Source organism: Arachis duranensis, chromosome 3 (genome assembly GCF_000817695.3).
Source record: "Arachis duranensis cultivar V14167 chromosome 3, aradu.V14167.gnm2.J7QH, whole genome shotgun sequence".
NCBI lineage: Eukaryota > Viridiplantae > Streptophyta > Magnoliopsida > Fabales > Fabaceae > Arachis > Arachis duranensis.
This window is the reverse complement of record NC_029774.3, coordinates 71,176,579-71,196,749: the sequence shown is the minus strand read 5'-3', so window position 1 is coordinate 71,196,749 and position 20,171 is coordinate 71,176,579. Positions and strand designations below refer to the sequence as shown.

Below are 20,171 nucleotides of genomic sequence, written 5' to 3'. Positions count from 1 at the left end.
CAAGGGCAGGGCAGCCTCCTGGAAGCTACTTTTTTTGGGCCAAAAATTGAATTAAAAATCCAATTTAATTCATTTCTTCACCAAATCAAAAGCCCATCCAAACCCCAAAATCCAAGAATAGAAAGTGTATAAATAGGAGCTAGTTTGATGTAATTAGGACCTTTTACTTGACTTTTGAATTTTGCACTTTCTTTGAGCTTTGAATTCTTGCAACTTTTCTTTGAGAGACTTGACCGAGATTTCAGAGAATTGGGGAGGAGAATTGATCTCTCCTCTTCCTTGTTCTTTCTTGGGCATTTTTACTTTTCTTGTTTGAGTTTTGGGTGTGAAGAATTGAGGAAATTCTGTCTCAATCTCCATTCAAAATCTCTTTAATTACTTTTCTGCACAATTGAGTTTAATTGCAATTTCCTTTACTGCTTCCTCTTCATTTTCTTGTCAATTGCTTTGAGCACTTGGATCTAGGAAGGTAATCGAGATCTAGGCTCTACTACCTAGTCTCTGGAGTCCTGAGATCCCAATTTACTTTTGGTTCTTCTGTGAACCCTACTGGACTTTAATTTCAATTTCTGTTTGAATTCTGATTGCTTCTAATTCAGTTTCTGCTCTGTTAATTGTGGCAATCCAATTTCTCTTTGTTTAGATTCTGCAATCCCAGTCCTCGAATCCCTTTTACATTCAAGCAATTTACATTCCTTGCCATTTAAGTTACTGCAATTTACATTTCTTGCACTTTAAGTTTCAGTCATTTACTTTCTTGTTCTTTAAGATTCAGCAAGTTTATTTTCCTGTTCTTTAATTTACTGCAATTCTCCTTTTTCCCTTTACATTCCAAGCAATTTAGCTTTTGTTAAATACAACCCACTCAACCAAAACTTGATTCGCTTGACTAAATCAACCACTAAACTAAAATTGCCCAATCCTTCAATCCCTGTGGGATCGACCTCACTCATGTGAGTTATTATTACTTGATGCGACCCGGTACACTTGCCGGTGAGTTTTGTGTTGGATCGTTTTCCACACGTCACTTTACCCCAGCATATTTACATAGCAGAAAGATTAACCTTGGGTAAGCCAATTTGGCATTAGTAGAGTTCTTATTTGCAATTGTGTAAAGCTCACAAGAATTCAGATGATGAATATCCACTTCATTTTCCAGCATAATGCAATGGATCATCACTGCTCTTTTTACAGTGACTTCAGAGCGGTTGCTGGTGGGCAGTATAGAACGACCAATGAAGTCCAGCCAACCCCTAGCAACTGGTTCGAGATCTCCTCTCTTGAGTTGATTTGGGACACCCTTTGTGTTGGTTATCCACTTGGTTCCAAGGATGCATATGTCCTCTAGAACTTGGTCTAAGCATTTATCTAATCTCACCATTCTCCTATTAAAGGATTCTGGATCATCTTGTAGTTAAGGCAGCTTGAAGATCTCTCTTGTTTTGTCGAGGTGGAAGTAAATAATCTTTCCTATGACTACAGTTTGAATGGTGTAGAAGGCGGTTTTAGTCATTCTCTGCTTATTTGTTTGCCACAAATTTAAGTAGAATTCCTGAACCATGTTTCTACCCACCTTTGTCTCAGGATTAGCTAGAATTTCCCAACCCCTATTTCGAATCTGCTCTTGGATCTCTGGATATTCATCTTCTTTCAGATCGAATTTAACTTTCGGGATCACTGACCTTAGACCCATTATTTTGTGGTAATGGTCTGCATGTTCTTTGGTTAAGAACCTCTCTTGATTCCAAGTGGTTTTGGAGTGTTCTCTTTCTTTCCTCTTGAAGTGGTTTGTTTTCCCTTAGGAGCCATGATCTTAGTGAATCTTTGCTCAGTGATCACGAAAAACACACCAAACTTAGAGGTTTGCTTGTCCTCAAGCAAAAGAAAGGAAAGGAGATGAATAAAAGGAGAGTCAAATTCGGGTTGTGGGTTTGAGGGGGAAGCCGATTGTGAATTTAAAAGGGAGGGGGTGGGTTCGAAAATTTTAAAAAAGATATGATAGAAGATATAATTTGTAAAAGATAAATATGCTATAAAAAAGATGCAATTTTAAAATTGAAGAGATATGAGAGGGATTTAAAAAAGATAAATCCAAATTTGGAAAGATAGTATGATGAGTTGAAAATGATTTGAGAAGAAATTAAAAAGATATATGAGTTTTGAAATAGATTTGAAAAGAAGTTGAAGAAGATTTGAGAAAGATTTTTAGGATTAAAAATTTATTTTTAATTCAATTTTTTTTAAATTGAAGTTGAAAGATGATAATTTGTAACATGTTTATGCAAGAAATTTTGGATGGAAACATGAAATTCGAACAAAATTTGAGTTGGAAATAAAACTTCCTCCCTTCCACATTCATCGCGTTAAACGCCCAGAATGGCATCCATTCTGGCATTTAACACCCATTTGCTACTTCTTTTGGGTGTTTAACACCCAGCCAGGTACTCTGGCTGGTATTAAACACCCAGCCAGGGTACCTGGCTGGCGTTAAATGCCAGAAAGCCTTTATCACTGGGCGCTTTTCTAAACACCCAAGATGCTGCAATTCTGGCGTTAAACGCCCAGAATGGTACCCATTCTGGTGTTTGATAAACTCCGATTTTGTGGTTTATCTTGTGCTTATTTTGGGAGATTTTATCACCTTTTCTCACATTTATTCAATGAAATAGCATGGTTTTGTAATTCTCCCTTAATTTGTGCTTAAATGTGAAAACATGCTTTTTAGGCCCTAAAATTGGTGATTTTAATTCACTTTAATTCCATTTGATGCCTTGATGTGTCTGTTGAGTGATTTCATGTTCATAAGGCAAGTATTGGATGGAAGAAGTGAGGAGAAAAGCATGCAAAGTGGGAGAACTCATGAAGAAATAAAGGAACCGTAAAGCTGTCAAGCCCGACCTCTTCGTACTCAAACGACCATAACTTGAGCTACAGAGGTCCAAATGAGGCAGTTTCAGTTGCATTGGAAAGCTAACATCCGGGGCTTCAAAATGATATTAATTTTGCTATATGTTGCTTCGCGTTCAGGGGCACGCACACGCACTTTGCGCGCGCACGCCGATGCTGTCTGTGGCCCACTTTAATGAAATCACCCCCAGCGATTTTGCAGCTCATTTTGGGCCCAATCCAACTCATTTATGATGCTATTGAAGCCAAGGATTGAAGGGGAATCAACACACTTAGTCATAGTTTAGTTTTTATCATGTTTTAGGTTAGAATTCTAGAGAGGAGAGAGCTCTCTCTCCTCTCTCTAGATTTTAGGGTAGTTTTAGTTAATTCTTCTTGAATCCAAGTTTTAATTCTTGTTTTGATTTAGTTTCTCCTTTTAATTTCTTGTTATTACATCTCTACTCTTCTAGTTTTACTTGTCATTTCCTTTATTTTGTCCTCTTTTATGTTTATGAACATTGTTGAATCTTAATTTTCTTTAATGCAATTTTATGTTTGATGTTCTTTTTATTGTTGATTTGTGTTGAGATCTTACTTTCCTTGCTATTGGTAGTTGATAGATTTTATTATTCTTGCACATTTACTATGCTTTCCTTTTATGCCTTCCAAGTGTTTGATAGAATGCTTTGAAGGATGTTAGAGTAGATTTTGAGCATTCTTGGCTTGGAAGGAGTAATTAGGCAATCTTGAGCCATGAAAACCCAACTTATGTTGATAATATTGTTTCCATTGGCGCTAATCTTTTGCTAATTTTATTAGTGAGTTGATTAGGACTTATGGAATATTGTTTCCATTGACGCTAATCTCTTGCTAGTTTAATTAGTAAGTCGGTTAGGACTTTTGGATTGAGATTAGCTAGTCTCATTAGACTTTCTCCCTATTTGTTGGAGTTGACGTAATGAGATAAATTCTTGTTTATTATTGTGACATGATTGGTTAATCTTGTTTGACATTCTCCCTAATTGTTGGAGTTGACTAAATAAGATGAATTAATCATGCATGACTAGGATAGAAAGCCTATGATCTCAATCCATTGCCATGAATGTCTCTCTTTCTTTAATTGCTTCCTTTAATTGCTTGTTTAATTTACTTTTCATATCATTTACTTTCTTGCTTTTACATTTCTTTGCCCAATATCAAATCAAACCCCCTTGATCCCCATAGCCGATAATTAAGCACTTCATTGCAATTCCTTGTGAGACGACCCGGAGTCTTAATACTTCGGTTAATTTTCATTGGGGTTTGTACATGTCACAACCAATATTTTTGATTGGGAGGATTGTTTGTTGGTGTAGAACTATACTTGCAACGAGAATTCATTCAATTGAGGAAATTCTATACCACGACAATTTTCTTAAATAAAAAATGGATCTCCTGATAAACCACAAAATTGGGGTTTATCAAACCTCCCCACACTTAAATCAAGCATGTCCTCATGCTAAGAATAAAGAAGGACAAGAAAAGGGATATGAACATTTATTCAATGCAAATAAACTATATGCACCTATCTATATGAATGCAACTAAATGCAAAATGATTCTACCTACTTGGTCAAAAGCAAATCAATCTCCAAGAACATATATAAGCAAGTAGGGCAAAGGTCATATGACGACTCACAAACTCTACCAATTCAAATATCAACATAAATACATTCATCATGAGGACTTATTCATAGGTTGTAATGGGGCTAGGGTAAAGGTAGGATGCATATAGTCAAGTGAGCTTGAAATTAGAATCTTTGATTAACCTAAGCTCTAATCAAACACATATAACAACCTATACAATTTTAATACACAACCTAGCTACCCATGATTCCCACTTTTTCACATACTCATGCATTTTTTTTCACATTCCATATGCATTGATTTTTTTTATTGAACTTTACTTTGGGGCATTTTTGTCCCCTTTTAATTTCTTTTTCACTTTTCTCTTTTTCTATATTTTATATATATATATATAATTTTTTTCTTTATCATTTTTTTTCTAAAGTATATACAAACATATCAATGCATATGGTTTTACATATTGTGCATGAATATGTAACCAATTTCCCAAAAATCTTCAACAAAAATATAAAAACACATTTTTCTCTCAACCAATGTCCCAAGTTTCCCATACACAAATGATACACACCCTTACTAACCTAAGCTAATCAAAGATCCAAATTAAGGCACTAGGGGAGGATCAGTCTCATCATCATCTTGGTCATCAGGGACAATCTTACCATCCTTCACGACATTGTCTAGGCTGATGAGAGTCAAGTCGGCATCGGGAGCAACAACTCGGAACTGCTCCATCAGGTTCTCGGAGGCTACAGTTACGCTACCTACAAGGTGACCCTGAAGCTCACCATAATTAACCCGAGTGGTTTCCAAATCCTCCTGAAGATGCATCAATTTCCTATAAGCCGAGACATAGCTATCCTTATGTTTCAATGCCATGTCCTCGGCCAGCTTCAAAGATGCAGCCAAGGCAATAGAACTGGCCTTCTCACCCTCCAACTCGTTCTCCACTTTCGCCAACTTCACCTCCAACTCCTCCTTCAGACCCTTGATTCGAACAAATTCTGATTTGGCCTCTTCCATGAAGGATTTTGTGGCATGAATCGGAATCCCCTAAACTGTTCGGAATATAGCCGCACCCATATGAGCCATCTTCACACTACTTTTTGTGATAAAATCCAGATGCTGAAGAAGAGAAACGTCGTCCATGGAAAGCCCACCATAGGGGGCAATTTGCTGGTCAACAAACTCGATAGCATCAAAATCTAAGGCATCCAGGTTAAAGGGCTCGGATGTTTTTTGCTTCTTATTAAGAGGGACACTAGGAGCTGCAGCAGAAGATTGTGGAGGATCAACCAGACGAACCCGAGGAATAGGAATTGCTTTCCTCGGCCCGGGAGAACTAGGTACAGGAGGTTTGCCGCCTTGGTCGAAATGTTTAAAGCAGCAGTCACCTTCTTCGCCTTCTTGAAGGCCTTCATAGAATCATTATTCTTCGACATCTCTGATAAACACAAAATCAACCACAAAAGACAAGTTACAACATAGGAGAAGAAAAAGCTCGGAAGCAAGTATAAAAATAAAGCAGATAGTACCCAAAGCAGCCCGAACCAAAGATGGATCACTCAAAAATCTCTTCGTATCCAGATGGGGATGCTTTCCCCACAAATCTTCAAGAACAACTACAAAGGCCCGCTCAACCTCACTAAGCATTTCCCATGTGTAACGTGGCACTCTTACATTCTTTTGCCACTCTAGAGGAAAATCAGGCTCGTCATTTTCATCAAGAAAAAAGGGTCGGGCCCCCTCAACAGCTCGAACCTTAAAGAAGTAGTTCTTGAAGTCCTTAAAAGACTCATCATACATCGCAAACACTTTATGGCCCTGGGCAGACCGGAAAAAAACCCAAGAAGCTTTCTTTTTTGAAGAACCGCCAGGCTTGGCGGAAACAAACAAATAAAGAAAAAGAGTCTGGGAAGGTGTTACATCTAGTTCACGATAGAGAAGTTGGAAAATTTTAATAAAACCCTAGGAATTCAAGTGAAGCTGGGATGGAGCAATGTTACACAACCACATCAGGTCGGTTTCAAAAGCAGTAAAAGGAAAAGAAACGTTCAACTGACTAAAAAAGTATTCGTAAGCATAAAAGAAGGGACGCTCTCCCTCAATAGAAGTCGGAAAGAAAACTCTCTCCTCAGAATCAGGGGCAACAAGCTCGTAATCCTCCTCACGAGCATTGTTACCACAAATCCTATGGCGCTTCCTCGGTTCTGTGCAAAACTCAGCATCCACAACAGAAACACACAACAAAACAAGGGAGTCCAACCAATCGGACATCCCCTCGGGAACTCTGGACGACATCTCTACAATATTATTGCAAGAAGACATGAGGCCAACTAGTCCTACAAGTAAGAAAAGAAAATGAGGTTACTACAAACATCTCGGACAAAGGAGAAAACAACTCGGTTAAGTACTTCTCAGGCAATGAAAAGCAAGAAAAGGAAAACCCCAAGACTCAAACCAAACTTCTGGGGCATCCTTTGGAGGTAGTAACAAGGCAAGGTTCCCAGAAAAATAGTGTGAAGTCAACATCCCAGCATTTCTCAAAAAAGAATCCAAATCAGCAACATTTTTCAGCAAAAAGCACGCCAAGCAGAGACTATTAAAAGATGCAACCTTATTAAAGAGCAGACAAAAGCAACCTTCAAATAAACGAGGAATAGACACGGACAAGCAGAACCAAGAACATAAACAACGAAAACATGCAAAGCCCTAGAGGCACCCAACAAAGGTGAAAAGGATCATGCAGAAAATAGAGAAACTCTCAGAAAGCACACTTCAACAAATCTAGGGCTCAAAGAAAATAGAAAGATCCAAACTTTTCCAAAAAGAGAGGATCAAAACCGAAACCTCTTCACAAAAATCACAATCAAAGAGAAAGCATGAAAAGGGACTAACCTGGAGACGGAAGAAACTTCAAAAAAGGGGCAGAAACGAAAGTTGCCTAGGAAACCGCCGAGCGACGCCACTAACGCCAGAAAGCGGGAGATGGAGAGTGAAGAGAGAAGCGGAAAAAGTTACGAAGAGGTTACAAAGAAAATAAAAGGAGAGAATCCATTTTCTGGGTTTTTCAAAATCAAAGTAAAGAGCCCAGGGAAAACGGGGCAATTAATGCTCAAAATTAAAGAAAGCATTAAACCCTCGAACGTTCCCAAAAAAGCGCCGATATAAAAGCACGCGTCTTTTAGAGGAAACGTTCTACATTCAAAAGCAACTACAAAGGAATCGACAAAATGCTTGAGTTCGGCTTCACCAAAGAAGGATCGAAGTCAAAGACTCGACCTCAAAAAAGAAGACCGAGCTCAAGCAGGGGCACTGTTCATACCCTGGGTCAAGATGACCGACCCGGGATGTTCGACAGACAAAGCGATCGACCTCTTCAGGTCAGGACAACCTGACCTCTTCCCAAAGATCTCGGTCAAGTCCCTACGAAAGCCCAAGGAAGGACCCAAATAGAGGAACACGTCCCAAATCCTAAAGCGGCCCAAGCCTACAGCGAAAAGGGCGGTTCCCTTAAAGATAAGATGACCTCACTTAAAGATAAAAGATAAGATAAGATAACTAACTTATCTTATCCACAGAAGGCCACATCTCACCATTATAAATACACTAGAGCACCCAGGTATAACTCATACTCTGATTCTACTCAATACCTGCTTAATCCCCTTGCTAACTTAAGCATCGAAGTCACTTGCAGGTACCCCCCACCCTTCGGTGACAAAGGATCAGCAGCACATTCAGTCCAACAAGTCGGACGCACCAACTCTAGCCGCTATTCACCAGCCGGACACATCAGTTCCGACCAGCAGAGAAGATCTCATTCGAGATTGACCTACAACTTCAGGTAACCCTCGAAACACTAACCAATGTTGTTTGGTGAAATCTTTGATGTATGGGGAATAGACTTTATGGGGCCATTTCCTAACTCAAGTGGATATCTGTACATTTTATTAGCGGTTGATTACGTATCAAAGTGGGTAGAAGCGATACCTACCTGCCTTGATGACACTAATACTGTGGTTTCTTTCATTAGAAATAATATTGTATGCTACTATGGGTCACCACGAGCAATTGCGAGCAACCAAGGTACTCACTTTTGTAACAGGAAAGTAGAAGCATGATGAGGGAAAAACAATTCCACACAAAACTCACAGGCAAGTGTACCAGGTCGCATCAAGTCGTAATTACTCACAAGAGTGAGGTTGATCCCATAGGGATTGATGGATTGAGCAATTTTAGTTAGGTGATAAATTTAGTTAAGCAAATAGTTGATGATTTGAGTGAATTGTGATCAACAGAAGCTAAATTGCATGAAAATAAAAGGGAGAGGGGAAGTTGACAGAATAGTAAAGTGCATAAGCAATAAAAGAGCTGAAACTTAAAGTGCAAGTAATGTAAATGACTGAAACTTAGATTTCAAGAAATATAAATGGCTGAAGTTTAAAGTGCAAGAAATCTAAATTACTAAATTTAAATTGCTGAGGAACTTAAATTGCTTGAAGAGTAAAGGGATTTGGGTACTGGGATTCAGAATTCAACAAGAAAATGTAAATTGAAGCAAATCAGAAAGCTACTAAATGAAGAGATTCAATTCAGTAGCAAATAGAAAGGAAATTTTCTTTAAGAAACAAATAGCAAGAAAAATTGATTCAATTATGAAATTCTTAAAGATTAATTGAAGATCGAAAAAGAGAAATGAGATTAGAACACATATCTAGATCTCAATTGCTCTCTTGATCAAGCAGAAAAGTAATTGCAGAAGAAGAAAAATGAAAACAAAAATAAACTCAGATCTAATTCTTAGAACAATTGAGAAGAAAGGTGAAAGATGATTCTCATATTTAGAATCAATGGAGCTCTTCAACCTCAATTTCCAATTCCAAGAATAGATAGCAGAAGTTGCAGAAGAAAAGAAAATGAAACTAGAAAGAAAACTAGACCCAATTCCCAAATTCCCAAACGAAAATTCAAAAGTGAAAAGTAAAAATGAGCTCAATGTCCTCTACAAATCAAATTAACTCATATTTATATATTTTCTATTTTTGGTTTTCAGAATTTGGAGCAGGCTTTTCAAGTTGGTGAAGAAGTGGATCCAAGATGGCTTTTGATTGAAAATGGTCTATGGGTGCACTTGTTTGAAAATGGGTTTGGGGGTTAGCTCCAGTGGAGTGCTCAGTGAGGAAAGGTAATGTAGCGCTCCCTTGCTTAGTGTGCCTCCCTTCGAGCCAAGCATGTTTCACTTTGTGCCAATATATAGCGCTCAATTGGAAATTTCCAACGTAGCGCCCTTTGCTTCCATGGTTCCCTCTTCGAACCCTGGCTGCCCCTCTTGGCTTCAATGCGCTTTGCTTTTCTTTTGTGCCATGCCCAAAAACGTTGAAATGTTTCAACGTAACGCTCTCTTCATTTGAGCGCTGGGCTTGTTTTGCTGAGTGCTCCGTTGGAACGATGGAGCGATATGCTTGAACTTGCTTCCTCTTCCCTTCTCACTAGCATTCAATTTGTGAACGCTCCGCTCAATTAGTGAGCGCTATGCTTGGCCTTGTTCCTTGAGTTCTACGCTTTTATGTCATGGGCCACACTTGGGTTGAGCACGCTTTCATGGTTCTTTCTTTTTTTTATTTCTTCACCTACAAGTAACCAAACAAACATATCAAAGTATCACCAAATTCACAAGGTTTCTAAATTATTCATAAAATCAACTAATTCTAGCTTAAACCCTATGATTTTGTGTCAAATAAATGATGGTTGATTGATTCTAAGTAACCATGAAAATCCTCTCCAAATCACTTACTTATTGTGCAAGAATGTGCATAAAACCTAATGAAACAAGTGAAAAATGCTTGAAAAGCTAGCATAAGATGACTTGTCATCAAAACACTACTCAAGTGCTACGGGGTATTACATAAGGTTGCAACCGCTTACCACCCCCAAACCAATGGGCAAGCGGAGGTGTCCAATCAGGAGATTAAGCAAATTTTGGAAAAAGTGGTAAATCCACAAAGGAAAGACTGGAGCTGTCAGTTGGGAGATGCATTGTGGGCATATAGGATGGCCTATAAGACCCCATTAGGGATGAGTCCCTTTTGGATCATTTATGGGAAGGCATGCCACTTCCCAGTTGAAATTGAGTATAAGGCTTATTGGGCGGTTAAGCAGTGTTGCATGGATGTCACCAAGGTAGGTATAGCCAGGAAATTGCAGCTAGAGGAACTTGAGTGCCTTAGGATAGAGGTCTATGAGAATGCAAGGATTTACAAAGAGCAAACTAAGGCATTCCATGATCACAATATCCGCAAGAAAGATTTTCAAGAAGGTGACTAAGTTCTTATTTACAACTCAAGACTCAAATTCATGCCAGGAAAGCTCCGTTCAAGGTGGGATGGTCCCTTTAGACTGAAGAAGGTAAAGCCTTATGGTGTGGTCGAGCTAGTCCACCCTCAATGTAGTGTAACATTCAAAGTGAATAGCCATAGGGGAAAGAAGTATCATGGCTACATGTCGCCGAAGGAGTTGGAGGTGTTCCTACTTACAGATGAACCCAAAGGAGGAGAAACTTAAGCTCATGACCGTCCAACTTAAGGACGTTAAAGAAAAGTGCTAGGTGGGAGAAACCCCACCATGGTATGATCTTCCTTGTATATAATTTCTTACATCTAGTTTTAGAGCCTTTGTGAATTTTATGATTCCTTGATGTTGTTAAGTTTGTTTAGGTGTGTTAGATTCTATTGATTTTGTTGAATTGTTGTGATATTTATGAGAATTTCATTAATCTTGGTTTGGTTGAATTGGTTGTGTTGAAGAAAATGCTTCATTTTGAGTATTGCATAAAATTGTGAGTGTTTTCTTGAACTATCTAGCTGAATGACTGCCAAGATTGTGTTAAAACTGCCTCTCTTTTTGTTGTTTAACAAAAAAAGGGGTCATCCACGCACAAGCATGGGCGACGCGTACGCGTCGATGCGTCTACACCACTGCTGGTACAAAAACCAGAGAGTTGTGCGAGATTTGAGTGAGAATGGTGCTGGTAGCACAATCCCTATCCACGCGTACGAGCTAATGACGCGTACGCGTTAATGGCGTGTACGCGTCATTGGTCCACTTTGCCAACCCACGCGTAAGCATGTGCGACGCGCACGCGTCATATTCCGAAATTGCAACTCCTGGTACAAAAAAACCAAAGTTAAGCGGGAGTGGCGCTGTTACTATGTGCAATGCACAACTTCACTCCACGTGTGCGCGTCATGTGACACCTACGCGTCCCTTGATTTTCGACTCATCCACGCTTATGCGTGGGTGACGCACACGCGCCGATCGCGCATTTTGCGTCCTCCAGTACACAAACCGGATAGTTGTGCTGCTCTGTGGGAGCTTTGTGCGTAGGGTACAATTGCTCCCCACGCGTACGCGTGGGACGACGTGCACGCGTCGTGTCGCCGACGTAGCTGATCTGCAGCGCGCCATATTTTCCATTCTTCCTTTAATTTCCTTCTTCCATTCCTTCTTCCTTTCTTCTTCCCTCTTACTACCACCTTGTCTCCGCCCACTACCACCGGCGACTTCAACCACCAACGACCACCACTTCCGGTGGTCCTACATTCTCTCTCCTCTTTCTTCTTCTTTTCTCTTCTCCTATCCTCACTTGCACCCTACCTTACCTTATTTTCCTTCTCTCAAGGTTTTATTCTCCCTCCCTCTCTTTTGTCTTTGTTTAATTTTTCTCTTATTTAGTTGTATTTACCTAGTTTTCTCTATTTCTTCTTAGTTGCATTTTGTTTAATTTGTTCTTGTTTATTTTATTTCTTTCTTTTTATATTTTCCATGGGTGTTGAATTATGAGTTAGCTCTTGCTTTGATGGGTTATCGTTGTATCTTTTAACTCGTTTATGATTTTGTGGTGTTGTTTTGATGTTCTATATTTCATTTTGGGCTATTGCATTTTTGAATCAATTTAATTCGCTTATTGTTTGAATGTTGCACACCAAGTGTTTGTTCAAAAGCACCTATGACATTTTTTGTTCATTGTGACACTATGCTTCCAATTTAGTGCTCTTTTCTCATTACACTTGCTTTTTTATTGTGCATTGAGCTTATTTACTTCATCTTTACCATTCATATGTTCATACCCATGACTTGCTTCTTTGTATCATATTGAATGAATTGTATTCCAACCCTCTCTAACTCCACTTCGTTTCTTTTACATGCTTTATTATTTTTGAGTTATATTAGGTGATTGATTTTCTTGTGCTTATTATCATTCTTGCATATGTTACTTTGTGTGTTATTGATGCTTGAGGGTATTCTTATCATGCTTTACATGCATGCCCTTCTCACTCTTGCATCTCATGCTAGTGGTATGCCCCGATAATTACCTTGTTGTCTTGCTTACATGTTACAACTGTCATGTATTCAAGACGCATTACTCTTTTATAGCATTATTTCTCACTTGCATGTTATCATGTTAGTGTTGCTTCTTTCGGTTTCATGTTTTCTCTTTTCCTTCCCTTTTCAGGATTTCCATTAAAAAAGACAAGGAAAAGGCTCCGAAAAAGCCACATACCAAGAGGGAACCTCAAAGAACAGCTGCCAAGGTGCTCCCTGCTCCAAAAACTAAGCCCCTCTCTAAGAGGGTGAAGAGCATCATTTAAATTGATGAGCAAGAGAAGGGCAACCCTACGAAGGAGCCCACAAGGTTTCCTAACTGCTATTGTGAGCTCATGTTCCCGGATATGGTTGAAAGGAATTACCACTCTGAACCCCTCCTCGTTCCTCTAGAGCATCTTGTTCAGTGTGTCTTACCCCGATTGAGCGGCGACAAAGGGGATTTCTAATGCGAAGACCACAAGAAGCCAACCTTTCTTAGGTGGTGGAGTTCTACTCCAACTACCACTCCCCTTCTCTTCAGACAGTTTTTGTAGGCCGAAAGCAAGTCCCAGTTTTGGAAGAAGCGATTTAAGGAATACTTAAGATCTTGCTAGTTGCGGATGGGACTGATGGTTACCAAGAGGTCATGCAACAGTGCTGCACACGCGGTTTTGTTGAACCGGAATCACATTGGACCCAAGGAAGACTCAGGCTCCAGCCTAAGTGCATTGACGCACGCGCGCTTACTGTGGAGGCTCGAGCGTGGGCTCAAATCTTGTTCCACTACGTCCTTCCAAGCACTCATGAGTCATCCATTGCATACTCACTAAGAGGCCTGTCAACATCCCTCTTCTCATCAGACAAGCAATGGGTCACATTCATACTAAGGATAACCTCCAATTTCCTGCTTTGGTAACAAATTTGGTTTACTGCTGATGGTGTCCCCACAAGGCTAAGGACATGAAGGAGATAATTCCCGCGAAGGGCAACATCGTCCCAAGCGGAAAATATCTTAAGCCTCCGGCAGACACCACAAGCCTTGACATGGCTCCCCCTTCTGACATTCCTACCTCTTCATCCGCACCACAGAAGTCATCCCGCCAACTGCTTCTTGAGCTCACTTAGAAGGTGGACCGATACGAGCGGCAAAACAAACACCGATTTGCTTACATGAAGAAGCTCTATGGTTATGTTAACCCACCTATGGAGGAGCTGGACATTTCCACATCCACTTCTGACCCAAGTGATTCGAGCACTTAAGAGATGGATAGTGGAGGTGCCGACCCCAAGCCCACCTTGCGCCTTACCAATAGCACGGAGGACCGTGCATACTTCTAAATGTGGGAAGGTCATTTACCGACTTCTATAGGTAACAACCCTTTCTTTTCAACACCCATAATTTGATTTCCTTTTATTGATTAGGATAAATTGCATGGTTAGTTTTTGTTTTGAACACTTTTTGCATGGTAGTTGTTCTTGTTAGTACTACTTGGTTAGGGTAATGACTTCCTTTCCAAGAAATCATTTTTAGGGCACCCTACCAATTTGAAAAAATTTTTGTGTTAAACTTGCTTGAAGAATTTATTTCGGAACATGGTTTTTGAGCAAAGAACACAAGCATGTGAGTTTTGAGCCCAATTGTATGGTTACATCTTATAACCACTTATTTCTATTCTTGTGTATCTTATTCTCTTTCTATGATTATAATCTTTAATTTGTTTGATTATTTATGTCCATTATTCCATATATACATGTATTTATATGATTGAGGCCATCATTTCATTTACCTCACTTACCCAAATAGCCTACCTTTCATCAACCATTGTTAGCCAATTTTGAGCCTATTTAATCCCTTTTGTTCTTAATTTTAGAACATCACCACCCCTGAAAAACAATAAATGTCCCTTGAGGTGGATCTTTGAGAGTATGCATCATTTGGGTATCGAAAACTTAGGACATTGGTTGAGATTAAACTGTATTTTGTATTTTTGTTGAAAATCATGGGATTGGGTACGTGCTTATGCATTAAATATGTAAAATCATATGCATTGATACGTTTGTATATACTTTGTTATGAAAAAAATGAAGAAAAAGAAATAGAAAAAACAAAAGAAACAAAATATATAGAAAAAGAAGCAACGAAAAAGGGGACAAAAATGCCCCAAGGCAAGGTAATAATGACAATGCATATGGAATGTGAATTAAAGAGAATGCATGAGTATGTGAAAAAAAATGTGAGAATCATGGGTAGCTAGGTATTGTATTAGAATTGTATAGATTGTTATATGTGTTTAGTGAGAGCTTAGGTTGATCAAAGATCCAAATTCCAAGCTCACTTGACCATATGCATCCTACCTTGACCCTAGCCCCATTACAACCTTGTCGAAAGACCTCATGATATTTGTATTCATGCATGAAATAATTGTTGATTGTTAGATGAAAAACAAATCTTGGAAAGCATGATTAGGGGAGAATTGAGTGAGTCAACCCTATACACTTGAGCGACTAGAGTTGATACACATCCGGTGAGGGTTTAATGCTCAACTCCTTGTTCTCGGCTTTCATGAGCTTTCTTCATGCAAGTTACGTACACTCCACTTTGATGTTTGAATTGGTAGAGTTCATGAATTATCTTATTATTTTGGCCCTATGTGCTCATACATCACTACAAGAAAATAGAGCATTTGTAACAAAAAATTTGTATCAAATTTAAAATTGTTACAAATTATGGTTTTTTTTGTAACAATATTTAGTTATTGTTATTTTGTAACAATAAAAAAATTTGTTACAAAACATTTCAATATTTTGTAATGACATGATTTTTTTGTTACAAATTATGTTGGCTTTCGTATCGAATTGTTGTTTGGTTGTAAAATATTATAATGTTTTGTAACAAAAGATTATATTGTTACAAAAATTCAAAATATTTTGTAACAAAATATATATTTGTTTCAAAAACTCTAAATATTTTGTAACAAAATATAATATTTTTGTAACAAGTTATTTATTTGTCACAAAATTCAAAGATTTTTTGTAACTAATAAAAAATTTTATTTCAACATATTAAATATAAGAATTCAAATTTTTGAGAAATAACATAATGAATAATTTATAATTTATTATGTTTATTTAAGATTTTATATTAAAAATTTATTTTACTAAAAATATTAAAGTCAAATTAACGATAGTTTGAGTTTAAAATTATTTAAAAATTAAATAATAAATCATTTATAATTTATTATATTTATTCAAAATAAATTTTTAGAAACTTTTAGTAATTGAAAAAAATATAAAATTTTATATGATTTGATTTAAATATTTGAAATTCTTAAATTAAATACTTTAAGTTTTATGAATAAAAAAATTAATTTAATTATCTCCAATTTTATCTTAACTAGTGTTTATTTAAAAATAATTTGTAAATTAATAATAAAATGGCATTTTAAGAATAATTAATTTAATTATCTCTAATTCTTAAAATTAGAGTATTTATTTAAAAATAATTTGACATGTTTACTTTATAATTTAAATTAAAAATAATTATTTGAATACATTGATTTATTGATAAATAAAATTTTTTACTTTTTAAAAATAATCTTTACAATATCATATTTAAATTTTAAATTATTATTTTATTTTAAATATTTTATAAAATTATTATGAAAATTTCTAATTCTAACCCTAATACACAAAATCTCTAATTTATGGCTAAATCCACTAACACACGCACACTCAGAGATAGAGAGGGAGAAAGGGGAAATCAGAAGAACGGAGAAGAAAAAGTAAGAGAGGGAAAAGAGCGCGAGGGAAATGAGGGAGGAAGGGGGCCGCCTCCGTCGCAGCCAAGCCGCCATGGTTAAGGTCACCGCCGTCTCTGTTGAGTTCCACTATGGAGAAGGGGTGTTCTTTGCGACTTCACCGCTGCGCTGTGTTGTCACTGTTGAGAAGTAGAACGAGACAGAGAGAGACGCGAAGAAGAATAACGGAGGCCACCACCGCTGCTACTATCGTTGCTGGGCTCGCCGGAAGTTGCCGTGACCACCACTGAGCTTCGCGCTGCCTATGGAGTCACTGATGGAGGTCTCTTTGCTGCCTCTTCGGTTTAGGTCCTTCGCTCCTATAACTTGTTCTACTTCCACTTTTACTCTACTATTATCCTATTTGTGCTACCTTATTTCCATTTCATTCTTTGTCAGTTATCAAAACTGTGATTACTGTTGCTGCCAGAGAGGGCTGCCGGGGTTGCTATTCGGGTTCTGTACAACTCACTCTGTCTCCATTTTTTTTCGCCCGTTGCTCAGCCATCACCAAAGCCCACGACTACCGGGAGAAAATACTAGTGTTTTGTATATATCCATCTCAATAGTGCCTGTTTTTGGGGTAAATAATTAGATTATGGTGTTAAGATCTGAACTTCTGATTCTAAAGTTAATTGTTTATGGTTTTAGTCATTGAATTCATTTAATGTTATCATAGTTTCAATTGGTGTAATATGTTGTTGGAAATGACATAAATACCTTTCGAATAGTTACTTTTGTTTATAGTGATTGCATTGTGTGTGTATTTGTTGTTGAATAATTTGAAGCTCTATTTGCTTTTTGTCTGGTTTTGTGACTTTTCAAGTTCAAATTTCTAATCAGGAAAATGGAGATATATTATTTTCCCTTGTTACCCTTTGTTTAAACCTTGTGATGCTGAGAAGTTGCGGTGTGGTGCTGTCCCTCAACAGCATTTGCTTTTGCTAATTATCATCTACTCTCTCAAAATAGAGGGATATGGTTCAACAGTTGTAGTATTCATGCTTCAGCTAAATGTATACTTAGCCAAATTGCCATATAAAGAATTGTGTGTTTATTGTGCTTTACTGTAATGTCACCTGCTAATAAAGTCAATCAAGGTAATTAAACTCATATATATAGCAGAGGAACACTTAGCTTAATTAAAGTGTCAAGATAATTATTATTTTGACATTAACTAATATGCTGCACAATCTCTGATGAAAGCTTATTTTGTCGCACAGTACACTACACTACAACTTTCGGCAGAGTAGAAAAGTACATAATATAAAAGCCTCTTGTTAGCTACTACTTTCAGGTTAATTTCTCTCTCTTTTAGTTTTCAAGTTTAATTAGCTGAAATTTCTATATGTATAGGTCATGCCTAGTAGCAGCACCTATACTAGAGTAAAATATTTTCATTGTAGCAGCAATTAATATATATCATTATAGTCATTCGGCATAGGAAGATGCATGGCATGATTAACTAATTAAGACTACTAGCTCATGTTTTGTATCTTGTCTTTCAACAATGCCATAAGTTTTTACTGCTTTTTCTTTTATTTGCAAGCTGAATCATCCAATAATAATGATAGTGCATCTTTTTTATCCTTTCTGTAGTAGGTTTTAAGCAGCAATGCGTTATGGATATACATGTTCCTGGAAGTTGAGTCACTTTTGACCAAGTAGGTAGAAGCATTCGCATTAGTCGCATTCATATACGTAAATTGCATCGCATAAACCTCACTTTCCTATGATTCTTTGGTCTTTTAATTTCTTTTAGCATGAGGACAAGCTTGATTTCTGAGGAGCTCCAGGCCTAAATCCAACTTAATTCTGCATGGAAAAGACCTAAGAATTGATGGGAGAGAGGGGGGATCATTCATTACACACTTACACACAATTTTAGCTAGTTTTTGGTTCTTATTCTTCTAGAGAGAGAAACCTTTATTTTCTCTCTAGATCTAGTTTGATTTGATCTTCCTTTTTTGAAATTCTGAATTGGGTTTTGTTAATTTTTAGTTTCAAGTGCTTAATTTGAATTTTCTAGTATAATTTTGTTCGGATCTTGTGTTGAATTTATGTTTTCTTGTGATTTCCCATTTTTTTCTCATTTTATGAACTTTGTGGATCTTGAATTTCTATTAGTGCATTGATGTTTCCCATGATTAATAGGGTGTTCGAATTGATTTCTATTAATAAATATTACTAGGTACTTTAAATTTCCAATTAATTTGCAATTTGAATGTCTTTTATTAATGCATACAATATGTTTGATGAAATGTTTCCTTTGGTTTTGGAGTAGTCCTCTTTACTTTTGGTCTAAGCTAAGGGAATTGGGTAAACTTGAGTCATTAAGTCTAATTGATTTGGTGATTTGAGAACCCTTAGTGGTCAATTAGATAACCATTGACACTAGCCTACTACTAACTCAATTGGTAGCTAGGTTAGGACTTATGGATTGATGTTAATCAAGTCAATTGACATACTTCAAGCATAGAAGTCACTACTAGAAAAATAATTATTACAGACGGATATTTTCGACGGATTTTATCCCACTGAAATACAGAAGGAATTTTAGAGGGATTTTTTGTCGAAAAACAAAAAAAATGGATTAGCATAAATTACAGACGAAAAAGATAATCTGTCGATAATTCTGTTAGAAAAATTAATTTTTTTCAGTGAGAAATAGTTACAGACGAAAAATTCGTCTGTAATTAAATAGACAGTACGCTGCATTTTTATTAAATTATTACAGAAGGAAAATCCGTCTGTAATTTAAATTTTCTGTCAAAAATATTAAAATAAGAGTTTAATTCTCGTTCCTCTCTTCATTTCTCAAACACCCATCCTTCGCGGGCTCCTCACCCATGCCCTCCAAATCCTTCATCGGCGGCACCTCTCGCCGTTGCACCGCCAGTGCCCGGAGCTCCATCACACCCCTTTCCCAATCTCTCCGTCACACCCGCTCACCAGTCTCTCTCTTTCAGCTTCGACGTCGATGAATTTTGCCACCCTCTCGACACCATTTTCTGTCGCTGCTCGTTGAAGCTCGTCAGCGTCGTCGCCACTTCTACCTTTTCTTCTCGTCGCCGTTGATTCAGGTAGGCTTCGTCGTCCCTTCCGATAACATTGATTCTCTTGCCATTGTAACTGTTCTCTTCTGAAAAAAATTTAGGGTTTTGTTACAGGCACAGAGATGGCAAGCTTAATGTGAAGGAACTCCAATTTGTTGAGCATTGAATTGAATCAGATTGGATATATTTTGGAATGGACTTTGTTAATATGCATTCTACCTGTTTGTTGTTTTGTCTATTTCTGATTTTCTATTGTTGTTGTTGTCTCTTTGGGGTTAGCCTCATTCTTCAGAAGAAATTAGGAATAGATTTATGTGTGTGAAAGGGGAAACTAAAATTGGGAAGAAGCTTGATAAATCACGCGTCTCAGAAGAAGAGCTGATCAAGAAAATTGAAGGTAATACTTTGACTTCAAATTGATTGTGACTATGTTGCTACTTCTT

General features: G+C 37.5%; 1 protein-coding gene across 1 annotated transcript; it reads left to right on the top strand.

The window, feature by feature from the left end:
- The first annotated feature begins 10,562 nt into the window (after nucleotides 1-10,562).
- On the top strand, nucleotides 10,563-11,072 carry LOC107479337 (uncharacterized). Its single transcript, XM_016099482.1, has 2 exons — nucleotides 10,563-10,827; nucleotides 10,873-11,072. The coding sequence occupies exons 1-2, from the start codon at nucleotides 10,563-10,565 to the stop codon at nucleotides 11,070-11,072; spliced, it is 465 nt and encodes a 154-aa protein (XP_015954968.1).
- Nucleotides 11,073-20,171: the final 9,099 nt, after the last annotated feature.